The sequence below is a fragment of the Gracilinanus agilis genome, chromosome 4 (genome assembly GCF_016433145.1).
Source record: "Gracilinanus agilis isolate LMUSP501 chromosome 4, AgileGrace, whole genome shotgun sequence".
Lineage (NCBI taxonomy): Eukaryota > Metazoa > Chordata > Mammalia > Didelphimorphia > Didelphidae > Gracilinanus > Gracilinanus agilis.
The window spans coordinates 265,571,619-265,598,406 of record NC_058133.1 but is presented as its reverse complement, the minus strand read 5'-3'; the positions used below and the strand labels follow the sequence as shown (position 1 = coordinate 265,598,406).

The window sequence follows — 26,788 nt, the reverse complement described above, 5'->3', positions numbered from 1 at the left end:
TGAAGAGAATGACAATGATGAGACATCCTACCAAACTCTGTGGGATGCAGCCAAGGCAGTACTCAGGGGGAAATTTATATCCTTGAGTGCATATATTAACAAACTAGGGAGGGCAGAGATTAATGATTTGGGCATGCAACTTAAAAAATTAGAAAGCGAGCAAATTAAAAATCCCCAGATGAAAACTAAATTAGAAATACTAAAAATTAAGGGAGAAATTAATAAAATCGAAAGTAAAAGAACTATTGAATTAATAAATAAGACTAGAAGCTGGTATTTTGAAAAAACAGATAAAATAGACAAAGTACTGGTCAATCTAATTAAAAAAAAGGAAAGAAGAAAACCAAATCGACAGTATCAAAGATGAAAAGGGAGACCTCACCTCTAATGAAGGGGAAATTAAGGCAATCATTAAAAACTATTTCGCCCAATTATATGGCAATAAATATAGCAATCTAAGAGATATGGATGAATATTCACAAAAATATAAATTGCCTAGATTAACAGCAGAAGAAATAGAATGCCTAAATAATCCCATATCAGAAATAGAAATTGAACAAGCCATCAAAGAACTCCCTAAGAAAAAATCGCCAGGACCTGATGGATTTACAAGTGAATTCTATCAGACATTCAAAGAACAACTAATCCCAATACTACACAAATTATTTGATATAATAAGCAAAGAAGGAGTCCTACCAAATTCCTTTTATGACACAAATATGGTACTGATTCCAAAGCCAGGTAGATCAAAAACAGAGAAAGAAAACTACAGACCAATCTCCCTAATGAACATAGATGCAAAAATCCTAAATAGAATATTAGCAAAGAGACTCCAGTAAGTGATCAAGAGGATCATCCACCATGATCAGGTGGGATTTATACCAGGAATGCAAGGATGGTTCAACATTAGGAAAACCATCCACATAATTGACCATATCAACAGTCTAACAAACAAAAATCACATGATTATTTCAATAGATGCTGAAAAAGCCTTTGACAAAATACAGCACCATTCGTATTGAAAACACTGGAAAGTATAGGAATAGAAGGTCCTTTCCTAAAAACAATAAACAGTATATACCTAAAACCATCAACAAGCATCATATGCAATGGGGATAAATTAGAAGCCTTCCCAATAAGATCAGGAGTGAAACAAGGATGCCCATTATCACCTCTATTATTCAACATAGTACTAGAAACACTAGCAGTAGCAATTAGAGAAGAAAAAGAAATTGAGGGTATCAAAACAGGCAATGAGGAGACTAGGCTATCACTCTTTGCAGATGATATGATGGTCTATTAAAAAAATCCTAGAGAATCAACTAAGAAGCTTGTAGAAATAATCAACAACTTTAGCAAAGTTGCAGGATACAAAATAAATGCACATAAATCATCAGCATTTCTATATATTTCCAACACATCACAGCAGCAAGAGGTAGAAAGAGAAACACCATTTAAAATCACCCTAGATAATATAAAATACTTAGGAATCTATCTACCAAAACAAACACAGGAATTATACGAAAACAACTACAAAACACTTTCCAAACAATTAAAACTAGATCTAAACAATTGGAAAAACATTGTTTGCTCATGGGTAGGACGAGCTAACATAATAAAAATGACCATTCTACTCGAATTAATTTACCTATTTAGTGCCATACCTATCAAACTACCAAAAAACTTTTTCACTGAATTAAGAAAAACTATAACAAAGTTCATTTGGAATAACAAAAGATCAAGAATATCAAGGGAAATAATGAAAAAAAAAATGTGAAGGAAGGGGGCCTAGCAGTACCAGATATTAAACTATACTATAAAGCAGCAGTCATCAAAACGGTATGGTACTGGCTAAGAGACAGAAGGGAGGATCAGTGGAATAGACTTCGGGTAAATGACATCAGCAAGACAGTTTATGATAAACCCAAAGAGCCCAATTTTGGGAACAAAAATCCACTATTTGACAAAAACTGCTGGGAAAATTTGGAAAACAATATGGGAGAGATTAGGTTTAGATCAACATCTCACACCCTACACCAAGGTAAATTTAGAATGGGTGAATGACTTGAATATAAAGAGGGAAACTATAAATAAGTTAAGTGAACACAGAATAGTATACTTGTCAGATCTCTGGGAAACGAAAGATTTTAAAACCAAGCAAGAGTTAGAGAAAATTACAAAATGTAAAATAAATTATTTTGATTATATAAAACTAAAAAGCTTTTGTACAAACAAAAACAATGTAGCCAAGATCAGAAGGGAAACAACAAACTGGGAAAAAATCTTTATAATAAAAAACTCTGACAAGGGTCTAATTACTCAAATATATAAGGAGTTAAATCAATTGTATAAAAAATCAAGCCATTCCCCAATTGATAAATGGGCAAGAGACATGAATAGACAATTTTCAGGTAAAGAAATCAAAAGTATCAATAAGCACACGCGAAAGTGTTCTAAATCTCTAATAATTAGAGAAATGCAAATCAAAGCAACTCTGAGGTATCACTTCACACCTAGCAGATTGGCTAAAATGATGGCAGGGGAGAGTAATGAATGCTGGAGGGGATATGGCAAAATTGGGACATTAATGCATTGCTGGTGGAGTTGTGAACTGATCCAACCATTCTGGATGGCAATTTGGAATTATGCCCAAAGAGCAATAAAAGAATGCCTGCCCTTTGATCTAGCCATACCATTGCTGGGTTTGTACCCCAAAGAGATCATAGATAAACAGACTTGTACGAAAATAGTTATAGCTGCGCTCTTTGTGGTGGCAAAAAACTGGAAAGCGTGGGTATGCCTTTCAATTGGGGAATGGCTAAAGAAATTGCAGTATATGCTGGTGATGGAATACTATTGTGCTCAAAGGAATAATAAACTGGAGGAATTCCATGTGAACTGAAAAGACCTCCAGGAATTGATGCAGAGTGAAAGGAGCAGAGCCAGAAGAACACTGTACACAGAGACTGATATACTGTGGTAAAATAGAATGTAATGGACTTCTGTACTAGCAGCAATACAATGACCCAGGACAATTCTGAGGGATTTATGGAAAAGAGCGCTACCCACATTCAGAGGAAGAACAGCAGGAGAGGAAACACAGAAGAAAATCAACTGCTTGAATACATGGGTTGATGAGGACATGATTGGGGATCGAAACTACCACACCAATGCAACTATCAACAATTTGGAAATAGGTCTTGATTAATGACACATGTTAAAACCAGTGGAAATGCATATCGGCCAGGGGAGGGGGGAGGTCGGGAGGCAAAGGGGAAAGTAAGAGCATAAATCATGTAACCATGTTAACTTTTCTAAAATATAAATATTAATAAATGTTTAAAAAAAGAATAGGAGAGGGAAAGAGAGTACTTTATTAAAATTAGTGGACTTAGAGGTCAATATAAGTCAACAGTGTGAAATGCAGCCAAAAACTGTCAAAGGCATCTTGAGTTGCATTATGAGAGACACTGCTTCAAGAACACTTAACTATGGCTGTTCCCCAAGGTTCTGTCCTGGCCCCTCTTCCATTCCTTCTCTGTATACTCTTGGAAATCTTACCAGCCTCAATGGGCTTAATTATTATATTTATGTAAACAACTCATAGATCTATTGAAAGCTTTAACAAATGCTTGCTAACTGACTGAATGAGATGGTGAGAGTCCTGCTGATTTAGAGACATTTCTATCCCAAATGCTCGTATAGGTTATTTGTGCCTAACCCGTGGGAAAGTCTTCTAAGTTCATATTGGTATGACCAGCTGCTGTACACTAATTCTGAAACAGTGGTTCTCTCTGAGGATGAAAGACATCAACCAGCTGTTGTCTACTGACTTCCTGGATACTCCTCTTCTTTCCTCAATGGGTTCAGTGCTTGGCTCACAGTTTTTCCTTTTCAATTTCTGCTCTCATTCTAGGGGACTTCCAATATACAGAATGATACTACCTCACATACTCTAACCTCTCAGCTGTTCAGCTTAACTCATTTTCCATGACCTACTCTTCCATCCCTTGACAGACACAAATATACCTTTGATTTATCATTTATTTTGCTATCAACTACAAATATAACACTTCCAGGTACACGAACACTGAAATTCCCTTTTATGATCACAATCTATTGCCATTCCACTTCTTCTGCCTTGCAAAACCCAGCTCTGTTCTTCTTCATCAATACCAGGACCTCCAATTCTCAGTTGTTCCCTTAGAGTTTATATTTTGATCAACCCACACTAGGATATCAGTATGTTTCTATGAAATTTAACTGACACACAGATATGGATGTATCTTATTTATGGCTAAATCAAGTCATATTGTTTGATGAAATTGAAGCACTTATTGTAGTGGTTTAGTAATAGTAAATACCTTTAAAAATTCTCAAAGATATAAGATTTATTTTTAATATTCCCATAAAGGATTACTTGCTATATAGCAAATTGTGCTATAACAGAACATATAACTGAAGACAGCACTTCCTTGGCTAATGATGATTTTAACAATGGGCAACATAAATGCTAATCAGACTATACTTCAGGTATTAGTGTTTAAATTCATTTTAATAATCACCCAATAAGCATTTATTAAGTATCTACTTTATACCCAGGACTATGCTAAGGGTTGGGAATATAAGGACAAGGTAGAACCCATATTTCTGCACAATAAAATCTGCAAAGGGAGTAATATGTAAGAAAAATAGAAAGGCAGGAAGAGGTCAGATTGTAAAGAACTTTAAATGTCAAATATGAGTTTTTATTTGATCCTAGATATCCATGAGAACTACTGGAGTTTATCAAGAGTGTGTTAGGAGAAGGAATGTTGAAATGGTCAGACTAGACCTTAAAGTAATTTACTCTGGTGGTCGTTTGGAGGATAGATTAGAGTAGAGAGAGACTTGAGGTGGGAAGAACAATTAACAGGCTCTTTAAATTGTCCAGGCAAGAGATGATGAGGGTATGAGCTAAATAGTGGCTATATAAGTAAAAAGAAGGAGGTAGCAAGGTGGCTCAGTGACTAGAGAGCCAGACCTACAGACAAGAGATCTTGGGTTCAAATGTGGCTTCAGATACTTCCTAATTATGTGACTCTGGGCAAGTGCCTTAGCCCCCATTGCCTAGCCGTTACCACTCTTCTGCCTTGGAACCAATACACAGTACTGATTGTAAGATGGAAGGTAAGGGTTTTTTAAGAAATTAAGTAATGAAGATAAATACTGAAAAATGCTGAACCAGAGAAAGTAAAAACCTAAGAATCTTTTTTTTTTAACCCTTACCTTCCCCCCCACTGGCCAATGCGCATTTCCACTGGTTTTAACATGTGTCATTGATCAAGACCTATTTCCAAATTGTTGATAGTTGCATTGGTGTGGTAGTTTCGAGTCTCCATCCCCCATCATGTCCGCCTCAACCCATGTGTTCAAGCAGTTGCTTTTCTTCTGGATTCCACTCCTGCAGTTCTTCCTCTGAATGTGGGTAGCGTTCTTTTCCATAAATCCCTCAGAGCTGTCCTGGGTCATTGTATTGCTGCTAGTACAGAAGTCCATTACATTCTATTTTACCACAGTATATCAGTCTCTGTGTACAATGTTCTTCTGGCTCTGCTCCTTTCACTCTGCATCAATTCCTGGAGGTCTTTCCAGTTCACATGGAATTCCTCCAGTTTATTATCCCTTTGAGCACAGTAGTATTCCATCACCAGCATATACCACAATTTTTTCAGCCATTCCCCAATTGAAGGACATACCCTCATTTTCCAGTTTGTTGCCACCACAAAAAGCATAGCTATAAATGTTTTCGTGCAAGTCTGTTTATCTATGATCTCTTTGGGGTACAATCCCAACAATGGTATGGCTGGGTCAAAGGGCAGGCATTCTTTTATAGCCCTTTGAGCATAGTTCCAAACTGCCAGCCAGAATGGTTGGATCAGTTCACAACAGCAATGCATTAATGTCCCAATTTTGCCACAACCCCTCCAGCATTCATTACTCTCCCCTTCTATCATTTTAGCCAATCTGCTAGGTGTGAGGTGATACCTCAGAGTTGTTTTGATTTGCATTTCTCTAATTATTAGAGATTTAGAACACTTTCTCATGTGCTTATTGATAGCTTTGATTTCTTTATCTGAAAATTGCCTATTCATGTCTCTTGCCCATTTATCATTTGGGGAATGGCTTGATTTTTTCAGCACAATTTCTAAAAGGTTTGCCAACACTTCCCTAGAAGGCAGAACCAGGGACAATGCACTGGTTAAAGTTACAGAAAGGTAAAATGGATACTTAATCTAGAAATAAAGGTGACACCATAAACAAATTAAGGATCATGGAAAAGTTTACCTGTCAGACTTCTGGATAAGGAAAGAATTTATGATCAAATAAGATATAACATTATGAAAAAAACAAAATAATTTTGATTAAATCAAATTAAAAAGTTTCTGTACAAACAAAACCAAGATTAGAAGAGAAACAACACCTTGGAGGAAATATAGGGAACTGAGCAGAATTTATGAGAATACAAAGCATCCCCCAACTGATAAATGGTCAAAAGATATGAATGGACAGTTCTGCAATGAAGAAATTAACATAGTCATATGAGGAAATGCTCCAAAATCACTACTGATTAAAACAACTCTGAGAGATCATCAAACACCTAACAGAGTGGCTGATATGACCAAAAAGATAAATGATAAATGTTGGAGGGGATGTGGGAAAACTAGGACTCTAATGCACTGCTGGTTGAACTGCGAACTGACACAACCATTCTGGAAAGCAATATGGAACCATGTCCAACGGGCCATAAAATTATGTATACCCTTTGACCTAGCAAAACCATTACTGGGTCTATATCCCAAAGAATTCAGAAATAGAGGGAAAGGGCCTAGTTCTACAAAAACATTTTTTGTACTCTTTTTTTTGGTGGCTTGTTTTGTAGTGGTAAAGAAATCGGAAACTGAGGGGGTGTCCATCAATTGGAGAATGACTAGACAAGTTGTGGTATATGTTTGTGATGGAAAACTATTGAGCCATAAGGGATGAAACAGTATGAGTTCAGAAAAACCTGGACTTACATGAACTGATGCAAAGTGAAGTGAACAGAATCAGAAGAAGAGTGTACATAGTAACAGATATACTGTATGAGTATCAATTATGAAGGATTAAACTATTATCAGCAGGGGGTAGCTAGGTGGCTCAATGGATACAGAGCCAGGCCCAGAGATGGGAGGTCCTGGGTTCAAATCTAACCTTAGATACTTCCTAGCTGTGTGACCCTGGGGGAGGTAAGCCCCCCATTACCTAGCCCTCACTACTCTTCAAAGTATTGATTCTAAGACAGAAGGTAAGAGTTTTTAAAATAACAGCAACAACAACTATTATCAGCAAAACAGGGTTCCAAGAAAATCCCAAAGGACTCAAGATTTAAAAAAAAAAATCTCTTTGGCTATCCACAGCCAAAGAAGCAATTACTGGAATTTGACTGCAGATCAAAGCTTGCATCCTTCACTTTATTGCCTTCATGAGTTTTTCATTGTATATATGCTATTACTTCAGACACTACAAGGGGAATGTCGAAATATGTATTTCAGGAAAACACTGATATGACCTATATCATACTATTTACCACCTCAGGGAGGCAGGGCAGAGAGGCAGAGAGAGTTTGAATTGCAAAATGTCAGAAAACAATTGTCAAAAGTTGCTTCTACATGTACTGAAAAAAATAAAATTCAATTTAAAAAATTAAAAATAATTTTAAAAGAAGCAATAAAATAAAGTAAAAAGAATGGAAAAAGAGTAAAATTTAAGAGAGTGGTTTCAGACAGATATGGCAAGATCTTTATGATCTGACACAAAGTGAAATGAGAAGATCATTATATGTAGTAACAGCAGTGTTTAAATAAGTAATAATTTTTAAAGGAAAAAAGTATTATGTGAAAAAATAATAAAAATAAAGTTGGAGACATAAATTTCAGCTCAATATAAGGAAAAATTATCTAATAATTAAAGCTGCCAAAAAGCAGAATAGCCTGCCTCAGGAGGTACTGGGTTTCAGTTTACTGGAAGATTTCCAGTAGAAGCTAGATTGAAAACTCATTAGAAGTATTTACTCCAATAGGATATAAACTCCTTTAGGGCAGGAACCATTCAATTCCTTTCTCTTTGAATTTCCAGTTTTTAAATTTTTAAATTTTCCATTAACACCCCCCCAAAACAGCAATAACAACAAAACATTAAATTTTTGATGAATTTCATTAAATGTTATTGAATGGGTTCTTGGTCAGAAAAGAGTAGGACAAGATAGTTACTGAGTTTAAATTTTAAATTCAGAAATCCATTCCTCTCACAAACCCATCACTAAGAAGATAAGCAATCTGATATCACATATATGTGAAATCTTGGAAAACGTATCTCCATATTAGTCATATTACAAAAAAAAGTAAGAAAAATAAAGAAAGAGAAAAATATACTTCAATTTACACTCAAACTTCATTAATTCTCTCTGTGAAAATGGATTACATTTTTCATCATAAGCCCTTTGGAACTGCCTTGGATCATTATTAGAGAAGCCAAGTCTTTCTCAGCAGATCATCATTTCAACTTTGTCCTTACTATGTACAATGATAGCACTGAGGGAGGGAGGAAGGAAGGAGAGACTCTAGCCCTTTTGTGGAGGAGAGAGGAATCAGGAAAGATTTCATGTCTGGCACTGTGCTTAAAAAATGTTTATGGATTGAAAAGGTAGGACACATGTTGTGCAGGTAAGATGCAGAGGTAGGAAGTACTTGGTATTATATAGAGATACTGGTTAAGATGGTAGTAGGTTGAATGGGAGGAGAATAGCTCAAATCCCACATATGTTCTCCAAGAAAGATAAAACAAAAAAGTGCCAGAATGAAGAGTATATTTAAAAAAAAAAAAGAAAGAAAGAAACTATCATGAGTAGCTTCATCCAGCTTAGATATTCAGAAGCCTATTGGCACTAAGACAGGGGCCTAGTCAGAGGGTAGGTTGAGGAAGCATGGTTCTGGGAGGCCTTCAAGCTCTAGTAGTCTGAGTGCTCAAGCCAGGAAGCCCCAAGGTAGCAACCACTCAGGAACTAGAATACTAGAGACGCGATATAAACTCAAATAGAAACAGGGCCACTACTCTGTAAATAAGAATCCCTGTAGACTGCATATTAACAGTTTTGAAATGGAACATTATCTTTGTTTTAATGTATTTTTATTTGTTTTGTTAAACATTTTCCAATCACATCATAATCTGGTTGGGCACACTAAAGGCATGCACCCCCTCGTTTGATCCCTTTAGACCAGAGTTCTCTATGAGGCCCTAGGATAGTTAAGGACCCTTAAAACAAAGACTGAAAAGAAGCAAAGAGGGCAATGATCAGTATTCATGGGACTCTGGAATTTTGCAGCAAGAAGGTATGACTTCCTAAAGGCTTTAAAGAGCTCACTTAGTGCTCTTACCTAGAGGATACAAACAAGCCTGAAGCCTGACAGCACTTCATGCAGAGCAGGCAGCAGGGAAGGGAAGGTCAGCAGCAAGATCCCAGATGATGGGGGCCCATTATCCCATCCAAGAACATTGCAAGAGTAGTTGGAATCTGTCTCTAACAAAAGGTCTCAGTTTAGGAATTACATCTAGAAATATGAATAGACTGAAGAAAATATTGAAAATCGAGAAGTTTTATGGATCTAAGAACATTCAGTAATTAATTAAATGAGAACGCTAAAGAATGGGCTAGATTACAGTGATTCCCAAAGTGGACGCTACCGCCCCCTGGTGGGTGCTGCAGTGATCTAGGAAAGCGGTGATGGCCACAGGTGCATTTATATTTCCTATTAATTGCTATTAAAATTTAAAAAAAAAATTAATTTCCAGGGGGCTAAGTAATATTTTTTTCTGGAAAGGGGGCGGTAGGCCAAAAATGTTTGGGAACCACTGAGCTAGAAGGTAAATGAAAAGATTAATACAGGAGGTATGAAATCTTACTCAAGTTATTGACTTACTAAAAATTAGTGAACAAAACAGAAATCAATAACTGCATGGAGACAATAAGAAATATGAGAAAAAAACCAAAAGAACAAAAAAAACAAAGAAGAAAATATAAAACACTGACCTGGAAAATAAGTCAATCAGAGATAATGTAAGAATCATTGGACCACCTAAAAACTATAATCAAAAAATGAAATGCTGCATGCTGTATTTCAAGATATCATAAATGAAAACTATCTGAGGGCAAAGTGAAAATGGAATCTACCCATCATTTCTTTAAAGATACCCAGGATGACATAACAGCTATCACTATATTATAGAGGACGGCTTGGAACATGATAACACAGAAACTTAAAAAAAAAAAAAAAAAAGAAAAAAAAGAAAAGAGAGAGAGAGAGAGAGGATACATTGTCCAACAAAATTAAGCAAAATCCTACTGGAGAAAAATTGGACCTTAAATGAAAAACAGGACTTCCAAGCGTTCTTCATGAAAAGACTATAGCTAAACAGAATCTATGAGATGCAAATGCATTAGGCACCCTAACTTGTGATCCACTGCATGTCAGGATGTCTGACTTTGAGTTTCATAACCAGATATGGAACTGATCATCACCACCCATCCATATCCGGAGTGAGTGGGCCCAAGTAATAATCCTTCTCCCCACTGATGATCATCAAGTGACTCTTAGGTAATGGTCAAAAGACCTCTCTCACCAAATAAGGGGTACTTCCTACATGACCTAACCTATGGGCGAATATGGATTGTTTCCTAGATGAACTGACCAATGAGTGTTGTTACTGTGTGACTATGTCCTTTGAAGGATGACCAGTCTAATGAAAATCTTGTGTACTTGTATGGAGAAATCAGAATCTCATTCTAAGTGTATATAAGATAGTTTCCTCCCAGTGCTCTGGGTCTCCTGTTACTCAGGGGTCTGCCTTTGTTGGAGGACTTGGCCCTCTTCCAATAGAACTACAGCCTGGATCTGGCCTGCAGGGAATAGTTTGCCCATCACTGACCTAACTACCTGGCTTCGAGAATTTTATTTTTTATCCAAAATTGTTATTCTTTTTTTTTTTTAAACCCTTGTACTTCGGTCTCATAGGTGGAAGATTGGTAAGGGTGGACAATGGGGGTCAAGTGACTTGCCCAGGGTCACACAGCTGGGAAGTGGCTGAGGCTGGGTTTGAACCTAGGACCTCCTGTCTCTAGGCCTGACTCTCACTCCACTGAGCTACCCAGCTGCCCCCAAAATTATTATTCTTAAGAAAATTTTTGCCACACAAGAGAAACCTAGAAAGGGGAAAATATACTGGAGCACTGTAAAGGAATATATGATGATGAACTGTACCTTCTAATAAGAGAGAAAAGAAGTGGCTTCTCAAAATCCCAATATCTTCAAGAGTTATAAGAAAGAGTTGAAGAAGAAAAACAGAGGGTCTAAGGGTGATTATGCTTTATTTTCATGAATTTAAATAAAGAAGTAAAGGGCAGCAAGGTGATACAGTAGAATGCCAGGCCTGGAGTCAAGGAGACCTGAGTTCAAATCTGACCTCAGGTACTTACTAGCTGTGTGCACAAGTCACTTAACCCTATTTGCCTCAAGTTCCTTATCATCAAAGCTAGAGAAGAAGTTTGCAAACCACTCTACTATCTCTGCCAAAAAAAACCAACTGGGGTCACAAAGATTCAGGCATGACTGAAAATGGCTAAACAAAAAAGAAAATATATTGTAAAAGGAATACATTAGAGGAGAGAGGTGAAAGAAAAAGACTATATAAACATGAGGGAATGGATGGGGGGAAATAGGTATCACATGAACTTCACTTCCATATGAACTAGACAAAGGAGAATTGAAAGCATGCACACAGAATTTGATGCAGTTAAACTCAAACTCAACAGGGGGAAAAAGTGGGAACAAGGAATGATGAGGTGAGGGCAGTTAAGCAGAAGAGCAGTAATAAAGGGAATATTAGCCATGAGCAAAGAGAAAAAAATCCTCCCTTTAGAGTATTGCACATTAACCAGTTTCTGGGTAGAGGAGAGCAATCCTGAGCAAATGTGGGCTCTAACTGAATGGTGAACATAGTACAAGTTACAGAAAAGCAGATGTATGGCTCTGAGCCCAGGAGCAGGTGATTCAGTTCTAATCTTTAGCCTAGCACATAAGCCTACAGTGGAGCTAGCAGATCAGTCACTCAGAACCAGCAGGACCTCCTAGTAGGCCAAGTATGATAGAATCCAGAAGTCTACTGAAACTCAAACACACACAATCAGAGGACCTAAAACTGGGTCAAGAACTTGCAGAGCTCAGACCAGGAGGGTAATGAATAAGCTTCTCCCTGAATCGCAACACTTTGGGAGTACTGAAAACTTGTAGTACACAAGACTAAGGTGTGAAAGCAGCAGAGACCCATAAAAGAATAGAAGTTCAGGCCAGATATTACTTCAGAAATAAGCCTAAAGTCCAAGAAGTAGGTTTGAAATTTGAGCAAACAAAAAGAACCCAATCATAAAGAACTATTGCAGTGACAGAGAAACGCATTACACAAACATAGAAGAAAACAATGACTTTAAAAGAGCTACAAGAAGAGCCTCAAAGACAACTGCAGATTGGTCCCACACCCAATAAGAATTCCTAAACAGGTTAAAGAGCTTTTTTTAAAAGAACAAAAAATATTTTTAAAAATCCAAATAAAAGAGGTAGAGGGAAAAATGGGAAAAGAAATGAGGGTTATGTAAAAAGTTATGATAAAATCTTGGAAAAAGAGGTATTAAAAACCTTACTAAAGAAATAAATCCTTAAGAATTAGAATTGGGCAAATGGAAGCTAATGAGACACGAAGAAGACTACCTGGAAGTCATTAAATCAAGAGAAAACCTAGATATCATATTTCAAGAAATCACAAAGGAAAACTGCCCAGATCTCCTAGAACCAGAAGGCAAAGTAGAATTTGAAAAAATCTACCAGTTACCTTTTGATTTAAACCTCAAAATGAAAATTCTCAGGAATGTTACAGACAAAACCCAGAACTTCCCAGTTAAGGAGAAAGTACTACGGCCAGAAAGAATTTAAGTACTGCAGAGCTAGTCAGGATTACATAAGATTTAGAAACTATAACTACAAAGAAATAGAAGCTTTGGAGTAAGATACTCCAGAAGTCAGTCAAAGGATCTAGAATTATAACTAAGAATAATGTATGCAGCAAAACTGAGTATAACTAGAAAAAAAAAGATCTTTAATAAAATAGAGGACTTTTAAATAATCTTTTTGAAAAGATAAGGGCTGAAATGAAAATTTGACATTCAAATACAGATCTCAAGAACAAAAATGGTAGACATGAGAGAAATAATAAAGGACTAAAAAAGGTCAAAATGTTTAAATTTTTATATGGAGAGATGATATACATATGTCAAGAACTTTATCATGATTAGGGGATTTAGAGAGAGTTTAATTAGACAGAGGGCCAGGGCACTATTATGTTTAGATGATCTCCAAGGATGAATACAAGGGTGGGGAAAAGAGCAGGGAGAGAAAAGAAAGGGGAAAATTATCTCACATAAACAGGACACATAAGGTAGACTTTATACAATGGTGCAGGTAGAGCAGGGAATGAGCAACAATTCAAATCTCACTCTCATCTGAACTGGTTCAAAGAGGCAGGAATACCCATACACTCACAGTCAGGCACAGAACCTTAACCAGAACAGAGGGAACAGGGAAAAAAATTTAAGAAAAAGGGAGAAGGAATAGAATAAGAGGAAGAGTAGGTTAAGGGAAAGAGTGGTCAAAAGGAAAGCAGATTCTGAAAGAAGAGACAGAGTTCAAAAGAGAAGGTGAAGTATAAGAAAATATTTTAGGAAATATATAGCTAAGTAATATTATTGTGAGTGTAAATGGAATGAATTCACCCATAAAATGGAAAAGGATAGCAGAATGAACTAGAAACCATATTGTTTAAAAGAAACATACTTGAAACAGAAAGATGCAACTAGAATTAAAATAAGAGGCTGTTACAAAGGTAGCAATCATGATTTCAGACAAAGGAAAAAATAGACTTAAGAAATAAATAGGGAAATTACATTTTGCTAAAAGGTACCACAGACAATGAATTATTATTAGTACTGAACAAATATGTTCTAAATGGAATATCTAAATCAGTGATTCCCAAAGTGGGCGCTACTGCCCCCTGGTGGGTACTGCAGTGATCCAGGGAGGCAGTGATGGCCACAGGTGCATTTATCTTTCCTATTAATTGCTATTAAAATTTTTTTTAATTAATTTCCAGGGGGTTAAGTAATATTTTTTCTGGAAAGGGGGTGATAGGCCAAAAAAGTTTGGGAACCACTGATCTAAATTCTTAAAGGAAAAGTTAAATGAGTTATAGGAGGAAATAGTAAAACTTAAATATTAGGGAACCTCAGTTTAACCCTCTCAGGCCTAGATAAATCTAAGCATAACATAAATAAGAAAGAAATTAAGGCAAGAAATAGAATTTTAGAAAAGTTAAATATGATAGAATTATGGAGAATCTTGAATGGGAACATAAATTTTTCCAATGAGCATAGCACTTTCACAAAACCTGACAAAGAAGAAAGGCACAAAAGCCTAACAAACAAATGCGAAAAAGGAGAAAAACTAAATGCATCTTTTCCTGGTCATAACACAATAAAAATTCTATTCAATAAAGGGCCTCTGAAGTATAAATTAAATTTCACTGTAAACTAAATAACTTAATCTTTAATAAATGGTTGGAATGGGTGTCGGCCATGGGGGGGGTGCAGGGTGGGGGTGAAGGGGAAAGTAGGAGCATGAATCATGTAACCATGTTAAAAACGAATATTAATAAATGTTTAAAAAAATAATAAATGTTTAAAAAAATGGTTGGATAAAAGAATAAGTCATAGAAACAATCTAAAGATAATGGTAACAAATAGACAATATACCAAAATTTATGGGGATACAGCCAAAGCAGTACTCAGGGGAAATTTGTATCCCTAAATACTTATATCAATAAAATCAAAGCCCAAAATCATATGTAATGGGAAAAGGCTACATATTTTTCTAATAAGGACAGGGGTAAGGTAAGACTATCCATTATCAAAGTATAGTACTAGAAATAACTATGGGAATAAGATAAGAAAAAGAAATAAGGGAATATAAACTAGCAAAGAGGGAATAAAACTATCACTGTTACAGAAAATAGGCTCTTCTACTTAGAGAACACCAAAAATCTAATTAAAAACAGAAAAATTTTGAGCACAGTAGACAACAAATTCACATGAATAATGATTTTTTGGGTATCCTATCAACAAAACACAGTTAGAAAAGAGAGAATAAGAAATATCACTCAAAATATATATAGAATGTAAAAGACACCTACCAAGATATACACAATGACTATATGACAACTACAAAACACTATTTACAGAAATAGACAAATCTAAACAATTGCAGTACTATTAATTGCTCTTAATTAATTAGTTAATTAATTATGAAATAATACTCCTTAAATTATTTATTAAACAATGCTAAACCAATAAGCAAATTCTTTACAGAGTTAGAAAAAATATCAAAATTCATCAGGAGGAAAAAAGGTCAAGAAACTTAAGGGAAAAAAAAAAAGAAAAATGGTGGGACAAAAGGGAGTCTACCAGCACTACAAAACGGTAATCATCAAAATAATAGAAAAGTAGATAATTTGAACAGATAAGTGCATAACATACAAAAGTAAATGAACATAGCTTCTGAACATAGCCCAATGCTTGAGAAATCTAACACCCCTCAACTATGGAGGTAAGAGTTATGAGTCCACAAAAACTAGGAAAACTAGAAGGCAATCTGGCAAAAATTAGGTATAATCAACAGTCATACCATATATAAAGATAAGCTCTAAAAGGAAATATGATTTAGCTATAAAAAGGCCTCATCATAAACAAATTAAAAGAACAGGAAGTAATTTTTGCAACTATCATTTGAGGAGGGAGTCACAGCAAACAAGGGCTATAGATCTGGGAGAGATTCATAGCAAATGATAGAATGGACAAAAGGTAAAATGGATAATTTTGATTACATTAAAAAAGTTTAGCATAAATAGGATCAATAGTTAAAATCAGAATGTTCCAAATTAATAACAATCAGAGAAATAAAAAACAACTCTGAGGTTCAACTTCCCATCCATCAGATTGGCAAAGATGATTCATTTATTTATTTACTTATTTTTATTTAATTAATATAGAGCATTTTTTTTCATGGTTACAGGATTCATGTTCTATCCCTCCCCTACCTCCACTCCCTCCCATAGCCGACACACAATTCCACTGGGTTTTACATGTGTCATTGATCAAGACCTATTTCCATAGTATTGATATTTGCACTAGGATGCTTATATAGAGTCATATCCCCATCAACCCATATGATCAGGCAGTTGTTTTTCTTCTGTGTTTCTACTCCCATAGTTCTTTCTCTGGTTGTGGACAGAGTTCTTTCTCATAAGGGCAAAGATGATTAAAAGAAAATGATAATTGTTGGAGGGTCGTAGAACAGCAGGTGTGCTGATGACTATTGGTGGAGGGAAGAATTGATTCAATCATTCTGTAAAACATTTTAGAACTAAGTCCTGAAAGTCATTAAGCAGACCATTCCTTCTGACAGAGTGCCCCAAAGAGAATAAGGAAAGAGGTGAAAAATCCCAACATATACAAAAATGTTTATAGCAGCTACATTTGTTGTAGCAAAGAATTGGAAATAAAGGGCGTATCCTTTAATTAGGGAAGACATATAGAAATTATTGTACAGGAATACAAAGTAATATCATGGCGTCATAAGAAATTACAAAAGATGATTTCAAGGAAATATGGGAAGATTTATATGAACTGATGTAGCTGAAGGGAGAAAAACTAAGTGAAGAATTTATCTAATAAAAGTCATCTGCAAAAGGTTTGATAAATTTCAGCAGTGGAACAACCTACCAGATTACAGAGTGCTGCTATTCACCTCCTGATAGAGAGATAATGATCTCAAAGTGCAGAATAAGACATATGCTTTCCGACCTGAGCAATGTGTGAATTTATTTTGCTTGACTGAGCATAATTGTTATGAGGGGGTTTTGTTTTTTTCACATTTTTTTGGTTTGTTTTTTAATGAAGGGGAACTCAGGGAAGAAAAGGAGGCTAAACAGCAATTATATTATCAAAAAAAGAAGAAAAGTGGATCGTTGAAACATTTTTTGAATGTACTTAAATAGAAGGTAGTTCAGAAAGAAAGGGATAAGCAAAACAACTTTGAAAGTAACATTAAATTTATTATATACTTGAAAAGTACTTGTTTCATATATAATTCTCATTATCTGCTCTACTTTTTATTTGGAAATGCTTCTTTTATTTGGTGTTTGTTAAGAATTTTTCTGTCAGAATTTTTTATAAATGTTTTTAAAGAAAACCTTGAATATGTAAAGTAATAGATGGTGAGCTAATGCAATTAAAGCTTTACCGAGACAGTTTGGATCCTGAGGGGTATAATATAAAATATAGCTCCAAGAGTAACAAATGTTATGTTAATTAACTACAATTTTTTTGTGTACATTATCACATTTCTATGTGGAATTTTGTTTCTAGCCACACTGACAAAATAAGCAAAGTTGTGCAGGGCAAAACCCAAAAAATATGCAGAAGAGTTTGTATTTGTTGTGATAAAGAGACATTAGAATTTACTGAGCTGAAAAGTGATATGGTCAGTCATGCTTTAGAAATATCACTTCAGCAGCTGTGTGGAAAATAGATTGGAGAGGGGAGAGACTTGAAGCAGAGAGATCAATTATCCAGAAATAGAAAGCTAAGGTGCCTCACCATTTATAGAGAAGACAATTTCATTTGAAGTTGGCAATAAGGACTACTCCATGACAATGGCAAACATATTTGATAAAAGCTTGTCTTATAGTATACCTCATTTAATATTGATGAGAGAATTACTGAACAAAGTTACTTTTGTAGTTTCATTTATTAGTAAATGTTGTCATGATCTTATTGGAAGAGAGCCTTGAATAATGAATTTTACTTTACTAAATCAAATGGGTTTTTGGTCAACAAAGAATAAGTCAGTGAGATCTAGTATGGTATTCTCCATAATTTTCAGTAAACTAAATGAATATGAAGACATGGTCATTTGGAAACAACTGACTGCAAAAGACCATCAAGAAGTTGACCTAGTAATCCACATAAGAAATACCAAGAGGATGGGCAACCAACAGGTGTATATCAGTACATCTAAGCTGGATAGGCCCCAACAATGGACAACAAGCAGAAGTCAGAATTAAATAGGAGAAGAATTGGATTGGGCCTTATTTGGGAAACCACACAGTGCTTTTGCTAATAAAAAATGGTTTACTGCCACCAAAGCTCATCTTTTAGGACTAGTTTTTTGCCAATGATGCTACGTGGTTCCAATTCATGGAACACCACAATCCTGGAAGAATAAAAATAACAGATACTTCAAAGGTCAATGGAAAGGTGTCTGGTAGTTATAAGTGGGCTATAGCACAGTATCAACAACGACTTATGTAAAAGGGAATCCTTTGTTCTCTTTGCCTAGTTGGAGTTAACACTTTGGTTGGCAAATAATTTTGAATCAAGACAAGCTTAAACTAGGTGGGAGAAGCTTAAAAACCACTTAGTGAGTTCACACCTTACATGATGCTAGGTGAGAAGCCAGCAAGATACTTGGAGAGCTCCACCTTTTTCTCCAAACTCAAACAGCCAGAAACTTAAGAGTTCACACATTCTGAAAGGTGTGAATTCAAAGGTGATAATTCAAACAATTTGGAAACTGTGATTGGCCCCCATGAAAAGGGGCAGGGACAGGAAACCACCATAAAAGCCATGAAAATCCCTGAGCAGGCAGTCTGGTGAAGGAATCTGGTGAAGGAGGCTAGTAGAGAGTAAACTCCAAGAAGAAAGTCACTCCAAGAAGGAGAGAGTGAACTCCAAGAAGAAGGTTGGCTTAAAGAAGAAAGTAGGCCTCAGGAGTCACCTTCAGCTCCAGCCATTGTCTTGGGTGAGTGGATAACTGATTTTCCCTTCCTGTCTTCTGGAGATAGTTTAATTCTGATTGAATGTTAACAAGTCCTGGCTGAGCCAAGCACTGGAACAATATTTAGTTAGATAGGTTAATGTCTTTTCTATCCTTTTGTACTTTCACTCTTTCTACCTCTTTTATAAATTAAAGATTTATAATTTTCATATATTTAGCCAAACCATTAATTTTAACACTTATACTTACATGCAAGATGTGGAATAAAAGACTGGAAAAAGAAGGTGGGCTGGTCATGTATCAAGAGGAGGGTTTAACACACAGACTAAGCATCCCACTAGCATCAATGAAATAATGATTTAGATCAGTGATTCCCAAAGTGGGCGCTACCGCCACCTGGTGGGTGCTGCAGCGATCCAGGGGAGCAGTGATGGCCACACTTTTTTTGTATTACATTCTATTCTTAGTTCAATAAATAGTTTCATAATTTCCAGGGGGCGCTAAGTAATATTTTTTCTGGAAAGGGGGCGGTAGGCCAAAAAAGTTTGGGAATCACTGATTTAGATGAAGGCTTTTCATGCTTTGGGTAGAGTGATGACAGAGATTTGTGGAAAGATATGAATAAGCAACACATAGGATAAGAAGGTATGGATGGGTTACCCATACTGATGAGAGCATAGATGCACTGAAGTAATTGTAAGTTAATATGAAGGGTAAGGGGTCAATTTACTCTAATCAAGCTGTTCAAATTACTGAAGACCATGATCAATGACACATATAAAACCCAGTGGAATTGCACATTGGCTATGAGAGGAGAGGGAAAGAACATGAATCATGTAACCATGGAAAAATTTTCTTAATTAAATCAATAAAATAAAAAATTAAATTAAAATTAAAAAAAAACTACTCCAAAAGTAAATCATAACAAAGAAAAAAATTAAGTAAGACCAGTACAAGGAGATACTTATAAATATCTAAGCTTCTACAGTTGACAGAAATGAAGTACAAAGCAATGAATGAAAAAGTTAAATACTCAGTTTTCTTGGAAAGAAAATATTTTAAAATTTATCCTAATACAGATATGAAATTATGCTAAAAATGGTCTTCAGTTCTTATTTTGAAATATTAACTTAGAATTTTTAAATGGTCTAATATAGATCTAGATGTTATAGCAACACAAAAAATCATGAGCACTTAAAAGTTACATTATATGCCTTATCCTAAAAAAGGAAGGTAAATTAGCATTAAATCAAAGATTCTAAGAGGTGGAGGTCAGAAGTACATTCCAGGCATAGGTAGCAATCTTTCAAAGGCATGAACATAGGAGATGGAATGCCATGTGTGAGGAACAGCAAATAGCCTAGTCTGACCAAAATATGGAGTGTCTAAATGAGAGTAAAATGTAATGAATATGGAAAGGTAGGCTGAAGTCAGGCTACGAAGGGCTTTTAAATGCTGAAAATGGATTCTGCATTTTATCCTAGAGGCAAAAAGGAGTTACAAGAGCTTCTTCAGCAGGAAAATTAAAAGGTACAGACTGTGCTTTAGGAATATCAATGTTATAGTAACCACCCTTGACCTGAAGAAGAGATGAGAAAATGCATCTTCCTTCCTTCCTTCTTTGAAGTCTACAGGTATAGAAAGTGCATATGTTGTCATCACACAAGTTGGATGGGTTGGTTGGTCTGCAGAATTAATTCTGTTCTCTTGTTTATTTTTTGCTACAAGGGCTGGCTCTCTGGATTGGTAAGGAGGGAAGAATATATTCAGAAATGAAGATGATGTAAAAACAAAGGATATTAGATTTTTTTCTTTTAAAAAATGTCAATCTGGCAACTCTATGGAGGATGGATTAGAAAAGAGAGAACCCAAGAGACCAATTAGGAGACTACTGCAATAGCCTAGCTGAGAAGTGAGGAAGCCTGAACTAGAGTGGTAACTGTGTGAATGGAAAGAAGGGGATGGATATGAGATGTTGTGGAGGCAGAATGGGCAAGACCTTGGCAAATGACCACATATGATGGGTGAGGAAGAGAAAAAAGTGGAGGATGAAGTGGAGGTTGAAGTCTTACTAGAAAATGGTGACATAATCAACAAAAATTAGTCCAGAGGAAGGGAGAATTGGGGGTGGGGACACATAATGAGTTCAGTTTTGAACATGCTGAATTTGAGATATCTATAAACATCCAAGTTGGTATATCCAAAAGGCAGTTGAGGTTAATGGAGTTGAAGTGAGAAGCTGAGCTAGCTATCAAGATCTGGGAATCATCTGTAAGATGAGTGTAGCAATAGTAATAAATAGTTTTATGTAGCATTTTTCCTTTTAAGTAGTCAAAGCATTTTTACATATGTGATCTAATCATCAAAATACTCCTATGAGGCAATATTATAAAATTCAAATAGAAAAAGTGGTCACTAAACCTTACATAAGGACCCCTGTGGGCTACATATTGACTTAGAAAAACATATATATTAACTTTGTGTTCTATTGTATTTTTGTTTATTTTGTTCAATAATTCCTAATTACATTTTTTAAATCTTTATCTTCTTAGAATCAATACTGTGTATTGTTTCCCAGGCAGAAGAATGGTAAGGGATAGGCAATGGTAAATAAATGACTTGTCCAGGAAAAAAGGGGTTTTATGGGTTCAATATATTAAAAGATGGTTGCCAGAGGATTGAACTATTATCAATCCTCAATTAAGAATAATCTCAAGTCAAAATTGACTTTTATGACGATTTATTTACAATTAGGAAGGTTGAAGGTAGGGAAATTGAGAGAGAGAAACTCTGGATGGGACCAGGTAAGAATTTAGAGGCCCAGCAGAAGAGCACAGAGGTTAATTAAACAAGGTTTCTAGCCACAAGGCCCTTTATAATTAGAGAGGCAAGAGAGGCCTCCCTGAGGGTAGAGTCTCCAGAAACACCAAGGGAAGCCAAAGGAAGTCAGCCTAACTTACCCATGTGACAATTCAAAGGGAAGCAGTCAGAGGTCCCACCAGAGATCCATCTACACCAAGTTCCAAATGCCATTGACCTCCACAGAAAGTTACCATCATATTTAAAAGATAGCATCTCTCCTCACTTCCTGCATCCACCTCCAATTTGCATTTCCAATCACAATAGACAATTCTCATGGTACTGCCTAGGGGGCAGTCAGTTGATTCTGATTCTTCACCCACTCTAGCACAGGTGGGTTACAGACCTCCCAGAATTAGAGGTGTTCTCACCTTTGGTGATTAAATCTAAAGATGGGAAGTGTAGACTTAATCTAATTATCACAATAACTAGGAAATGGTTGAGGCAAGATTTGAACCCAGGACCTCTAGACCTTATCCGGATCCAGCCGGATACAACCACGAGAGACCCGTGAGTCAGCCACCTGGAAGAACCATAGGGGGAGAGAAGGGAGACCGAGGCGCAATAAAGACAAATCAGTCTTAATTGTGACAAGGCTCGTTTATTGTGTGCAGGGAGTGGGTTTATATGCTTCTAGGACTGGGGTAAGGAATTTTCCAGTGGCCTCAGGCCGTTGGTCTCACCACGCCTATCCCGGATGAAGCTGGATAAGTTTCTATTCCTAGCATAAGTTTCGTTTCTTGGGAAACCCTTCACTAAGTTTCGTTTCTATGGTCTCTATGGTTTTTAGGTTTCGATCCTTGGTCTCTAGGTTTCGATCCTTGGTCTCTGACAAGACCTGACTCTCAATCCACTGAGCCATCTAGCCACACACTCCTCCCTATTATGTTTTAATATAATTCTGGTATACAGGTTTTGTGTTTGACACATGTTGTGAAAGACAAAAAGACTATTGTTTTTTCCAGTTTTCAAGATGGAGAAATTGAGGAAAAGAGGATAAGCAGACTGGTCAACATTTCTCAATAGCTGAAATACATTAGCATTGAGGTCTCTCCTAAATCTCCCAAGTCAATTATCTTATCTCTAAAAGAGTCATTTTTCATAAAACAGATTACTAAACTTAGCACCTATGAAGATACAGAGAGACCACAACACAGGGAGAAAACTAAAACCTCAGATATCACCTAAGTGGGGGAGAGCCTCCAGGGCACCCCTGTGGCTATTTCAGTTCTTGGTCCTTAATTATCCAGTCATTCTCAATAGTGAAGCCAAATGAAAGGGTAATTCAGAGTTTGAATGCATATACACTTAAAGTTACTGTTTCTTTGGGAATCAACCAGACATTGAAGTCTCTGCTTGTGATTTATCTTATTAATGTTTTAGAAGGGAGATAACCCAGCTGACCTCTATCTCTGCTACATGCTTATGTTCAAGAAGAGGGCAATGATGAGCAATAGGTCTTGAAGACATGCCACCCCTCTGGCTATATCTTGCTTTGTCTGAACTTCCAAGAGATATGAAGAAAAAAGACTTAGAGAACTAGATTCAGGAGCTCTTTTTGGGAAAGGAAGTCAGTCAGTTTTATACCATCGGTTTTCCATTGGAAACAAAAACAAATTAATCCTCTCCCCACACACACAGGAGTTAATCTTTTAGTAATTTGCCTAGAATATAGCTTGTCTGATTTGAACAAGAAAGAAGTAAAGCTGAGAAATGTCCAAAGTCATTTCCACAAAGTGAGGAAGGCGGTGAGAAGTGTATACGTGAAAAGCCAAGCACACCACTTACTTTTTTGTTAGCCGAGGATCCAAAGGAGGATGCTGGGCACCATATACAGGCTGAATACTGAAAGGGAAAAATAGGAGGGAAAAAAATCACCAATATAGCCAATGCAACTGGCTAATAGCCCTCAAGAAATCATTTACCTCCTGACCCCCAGGCTTGTACTCAAATAGTGATAACAATCTACCAACATCCTAATTTCTCCACATAAAATGTTCAGTGTTTCATAAACCTTATATTCACAAATTTTTCAAGATATAACCAATTTCTCATTTTATTTTTTTTTTTTCATTTCATTTATTTTCAAACCCTTAATCTTCTGTCTTAGACTCAGTACTATGTATTGGTTTCAAGGCAGAAGAGTGGTAAGGGCTAGGCAATGGGGGTTAAGTGACTTGCCCAGGGTCACATAGCTAAGAAGTATCTGAGGCCAGATCTAAACCCAATATCTCCTCTCTCTCCAGGCCTGGCTCTCTATCCATTGAGCTTCCTACCTGCTCCTTGTCTTATTCTTTTAGAAAAGGATTGCTTCATCTACAAAGATAGGCCTGTAGAGCAAAAAGAACACTGGCCTTACAGTCTGGAGAGACATGGCTTTAAATTCCGCTTCATACACTTACTAGTTATACATGCATAGTAAGATTTCACAGGGTTGTTCTAAGGATCAAATAAAGAGTGTATGTAATTTTCTATTTCCACAGACGTAGAAATTGCATATACTGTCATACTTTGTTGATGGGTGGGTCAGTTTATAGAACTGATTTTTTTCTCTTATTTATTCCTTGATACAAAGATTAGGTCTATGAGAGATATATTTGGAAAAGAAGGTGATGTAAAAACAGAAGATATTAATAAATTTATATTGTATATATATATATATTAAAGGGCTATGTTAATGCTAATTAATATTATATCATACTTTACACAATAGATGTGGTGCTAAAAATTATATTTAAATAAAATGTTAGTCAATTCTATATTTTCTCTTTGATTTCATTGTACAGGCATTTTATTTTTGTTTGCTTAACTGAGAGTCACTGGATACAGCTCGTAAACCTTAATTTTAGCTTTAAGTTTCTCGACTATAAGCAAATGATACTATGGGAGCTGGCATGAAAAGTTAAGAAACAAAGAATCATATTATAAAAGGCAAATCATCATGTAGACACAAAGAGGTATGGACAGAAGGCTGGATCTAGAGTCAGAAGGATGTCTGTTCAATTCTTCTACTTACACTTCCTCACTGGGTGACCCTGGACAAGTCATTTCACCCGTCTGCCTCACTTTTCTCATCAGTATAAAAAATGGATCAAACTTGATGATCCATAAGGTCCCCTTAGCTCTAAAGTCTATAAACCTAAAAGAAGAATGAGTGATTGGTAGGTACTAGGGTATGGGGATAGAAATAAAAACTCATTTCTCTGAGTGGAAAAGTATAAACTGTGGATTCCCTGTACCCTCAAGAATCAGATTTAGTGATGATACTATTTAACGTTTTTCATAAATGAACCTAAAAAGGAATACTCAGGAAAATTTCTAAAAACTAAAGTCTTACTAGCAAGATATAAAGCCCAAAGCAGTAAATTGCAAAATTTCATCAAGTTGCTATAGAACATTCTATGAAAGAAATGAAAGATTAAAAATTTTAGTCAATGCTTAAGGTAATTCTGTTTCTGACAGAGTGGAATTTATTGATAGTTGTTTCACACATTTATTGATAGTTGTAGAAACCTGCATCCAAAAGAGTGAATAGGTGTTTATTTGACTGACAATGGAATAAAGCAAATGTAGAAGTCGGGAATACAGAAAAAGGACACAGGATTAACATCTGCAAGAGACATTAGAGATCAACTTGCCTGCCCCCTTTATTGCACAGATCGAGAAACATTAAAAGGAAGGACGATTATCTCAGGAACTGCTTTGTTTCACATATGTTCATTACAAAACTATACTTCTACCAGATTTTGGCAGTAACTCAGGGCTTTTCAGATTCTTGTTACCTCATTAAGATATTTCTATCCCCAAAATGGCTTACTGTATGTACTTAAGCAATAGAAAAGTTGGAGCCACTATACTGGAACTGCCATCTCAAGGACCAATACTCAGTTCCCAAATCCAACAGTTTTTTTCAGTCTGCATCCTTCTGGATTTCATAGCACTTTACACTGCTTATCATCCCCTCTTTACAAGATTTTTTTTTTCTCCCCTGTCTCCTAAGAGTCCATACTCTAAGGATTTTTCTTAACCTTTCCAGTACTTAGCACCAGCTGTCTTGTAGACCTGGGGCTTAGGATGACTTGATCCTCTCCTAAACTTCTTAGAATTCTTATTGTTCTTCAAAGCTCAGTTCAAATGTCACCTCCTACATGAGGCTGATTCTCCTGATCTCCCTGGCTGCTCCTCATCAAAATTTATTTATTTTTATTTTGCATACACATGTGTATGGACCTATGTTCCTGTTGTCTCCCTTAAAAGAATGTAAACTGAAAAAAAATGTGAAGGAAGGGGGCCTAGCAGTACCAGATATTACACTATACTATAAAGCAGCGGTCATCAAAACAATATGGTACTGGCTAAGAGACAGAGAGGAGGATCAATGGAATAGACTGGGGATAAATGACATCAGCAAGACAGTGTATGATAAACCCAAAGAGCCCAACTTTTGGGACATGAATCCACTATTTGACAAAAACTGCTGGGAAATTTGGAAAACAATATGGGAGAGATTAGGTCTAGATCAACATCTCACACCCTACACCAAGATAAATTCAGAATGGGTGAACGACTTGAATATAAAGAGGGAAACTATAAACATGTTAAGTGAACACAGAATAGTTTACTTGTCAGATCTCTGGGAAAGGAAAGACTTTAAAACCAAGCAAGAGTTAGAGAAAATTACAAAATGTAAATTAAATGGTTTTGATTATATTAAACTAAAAAGTTTCTGTACAAACAAAAACAATGTAGTCAAAATCAGAAGGGAAACAACAAATTGGGAAAAAAATCTTTATAACGAAAAACTCTGACAGGGGTCTAATCACTCAAATATACAAGGAGTTAAAGCAATTGTATAAAAAATCAAGCCATTCCCCAATTGATAAATGGGCAAGAGACATGAATAGGCAATTTTCAGG

The 26,788-nt window shown here is 36.0% G+C and overlaps 1 protein-coding gene across 1 annotated transcript in view; it reads right to left on the bottom strand.

Annotated features, from left to right (window-relative positions):
• Positions 1-26,788, bottom strand: part of TBC1D22B (TBC1 domain family member 22B) — a 129,747-nt gene that overhangs the window by 95,961 nt on the left and 6,998 nt on the right. The window contains exon 2 of the mRNA XM_044675296.1: positions 23,661-23,717. Within this exon, the coding sequence (XP_044531231.1) occupies positions 23,661-23,717 (57 nt within the window). The remainder of the gene's footprint in view (positions 1-23,660; positions 23,718-26,788) is intronic.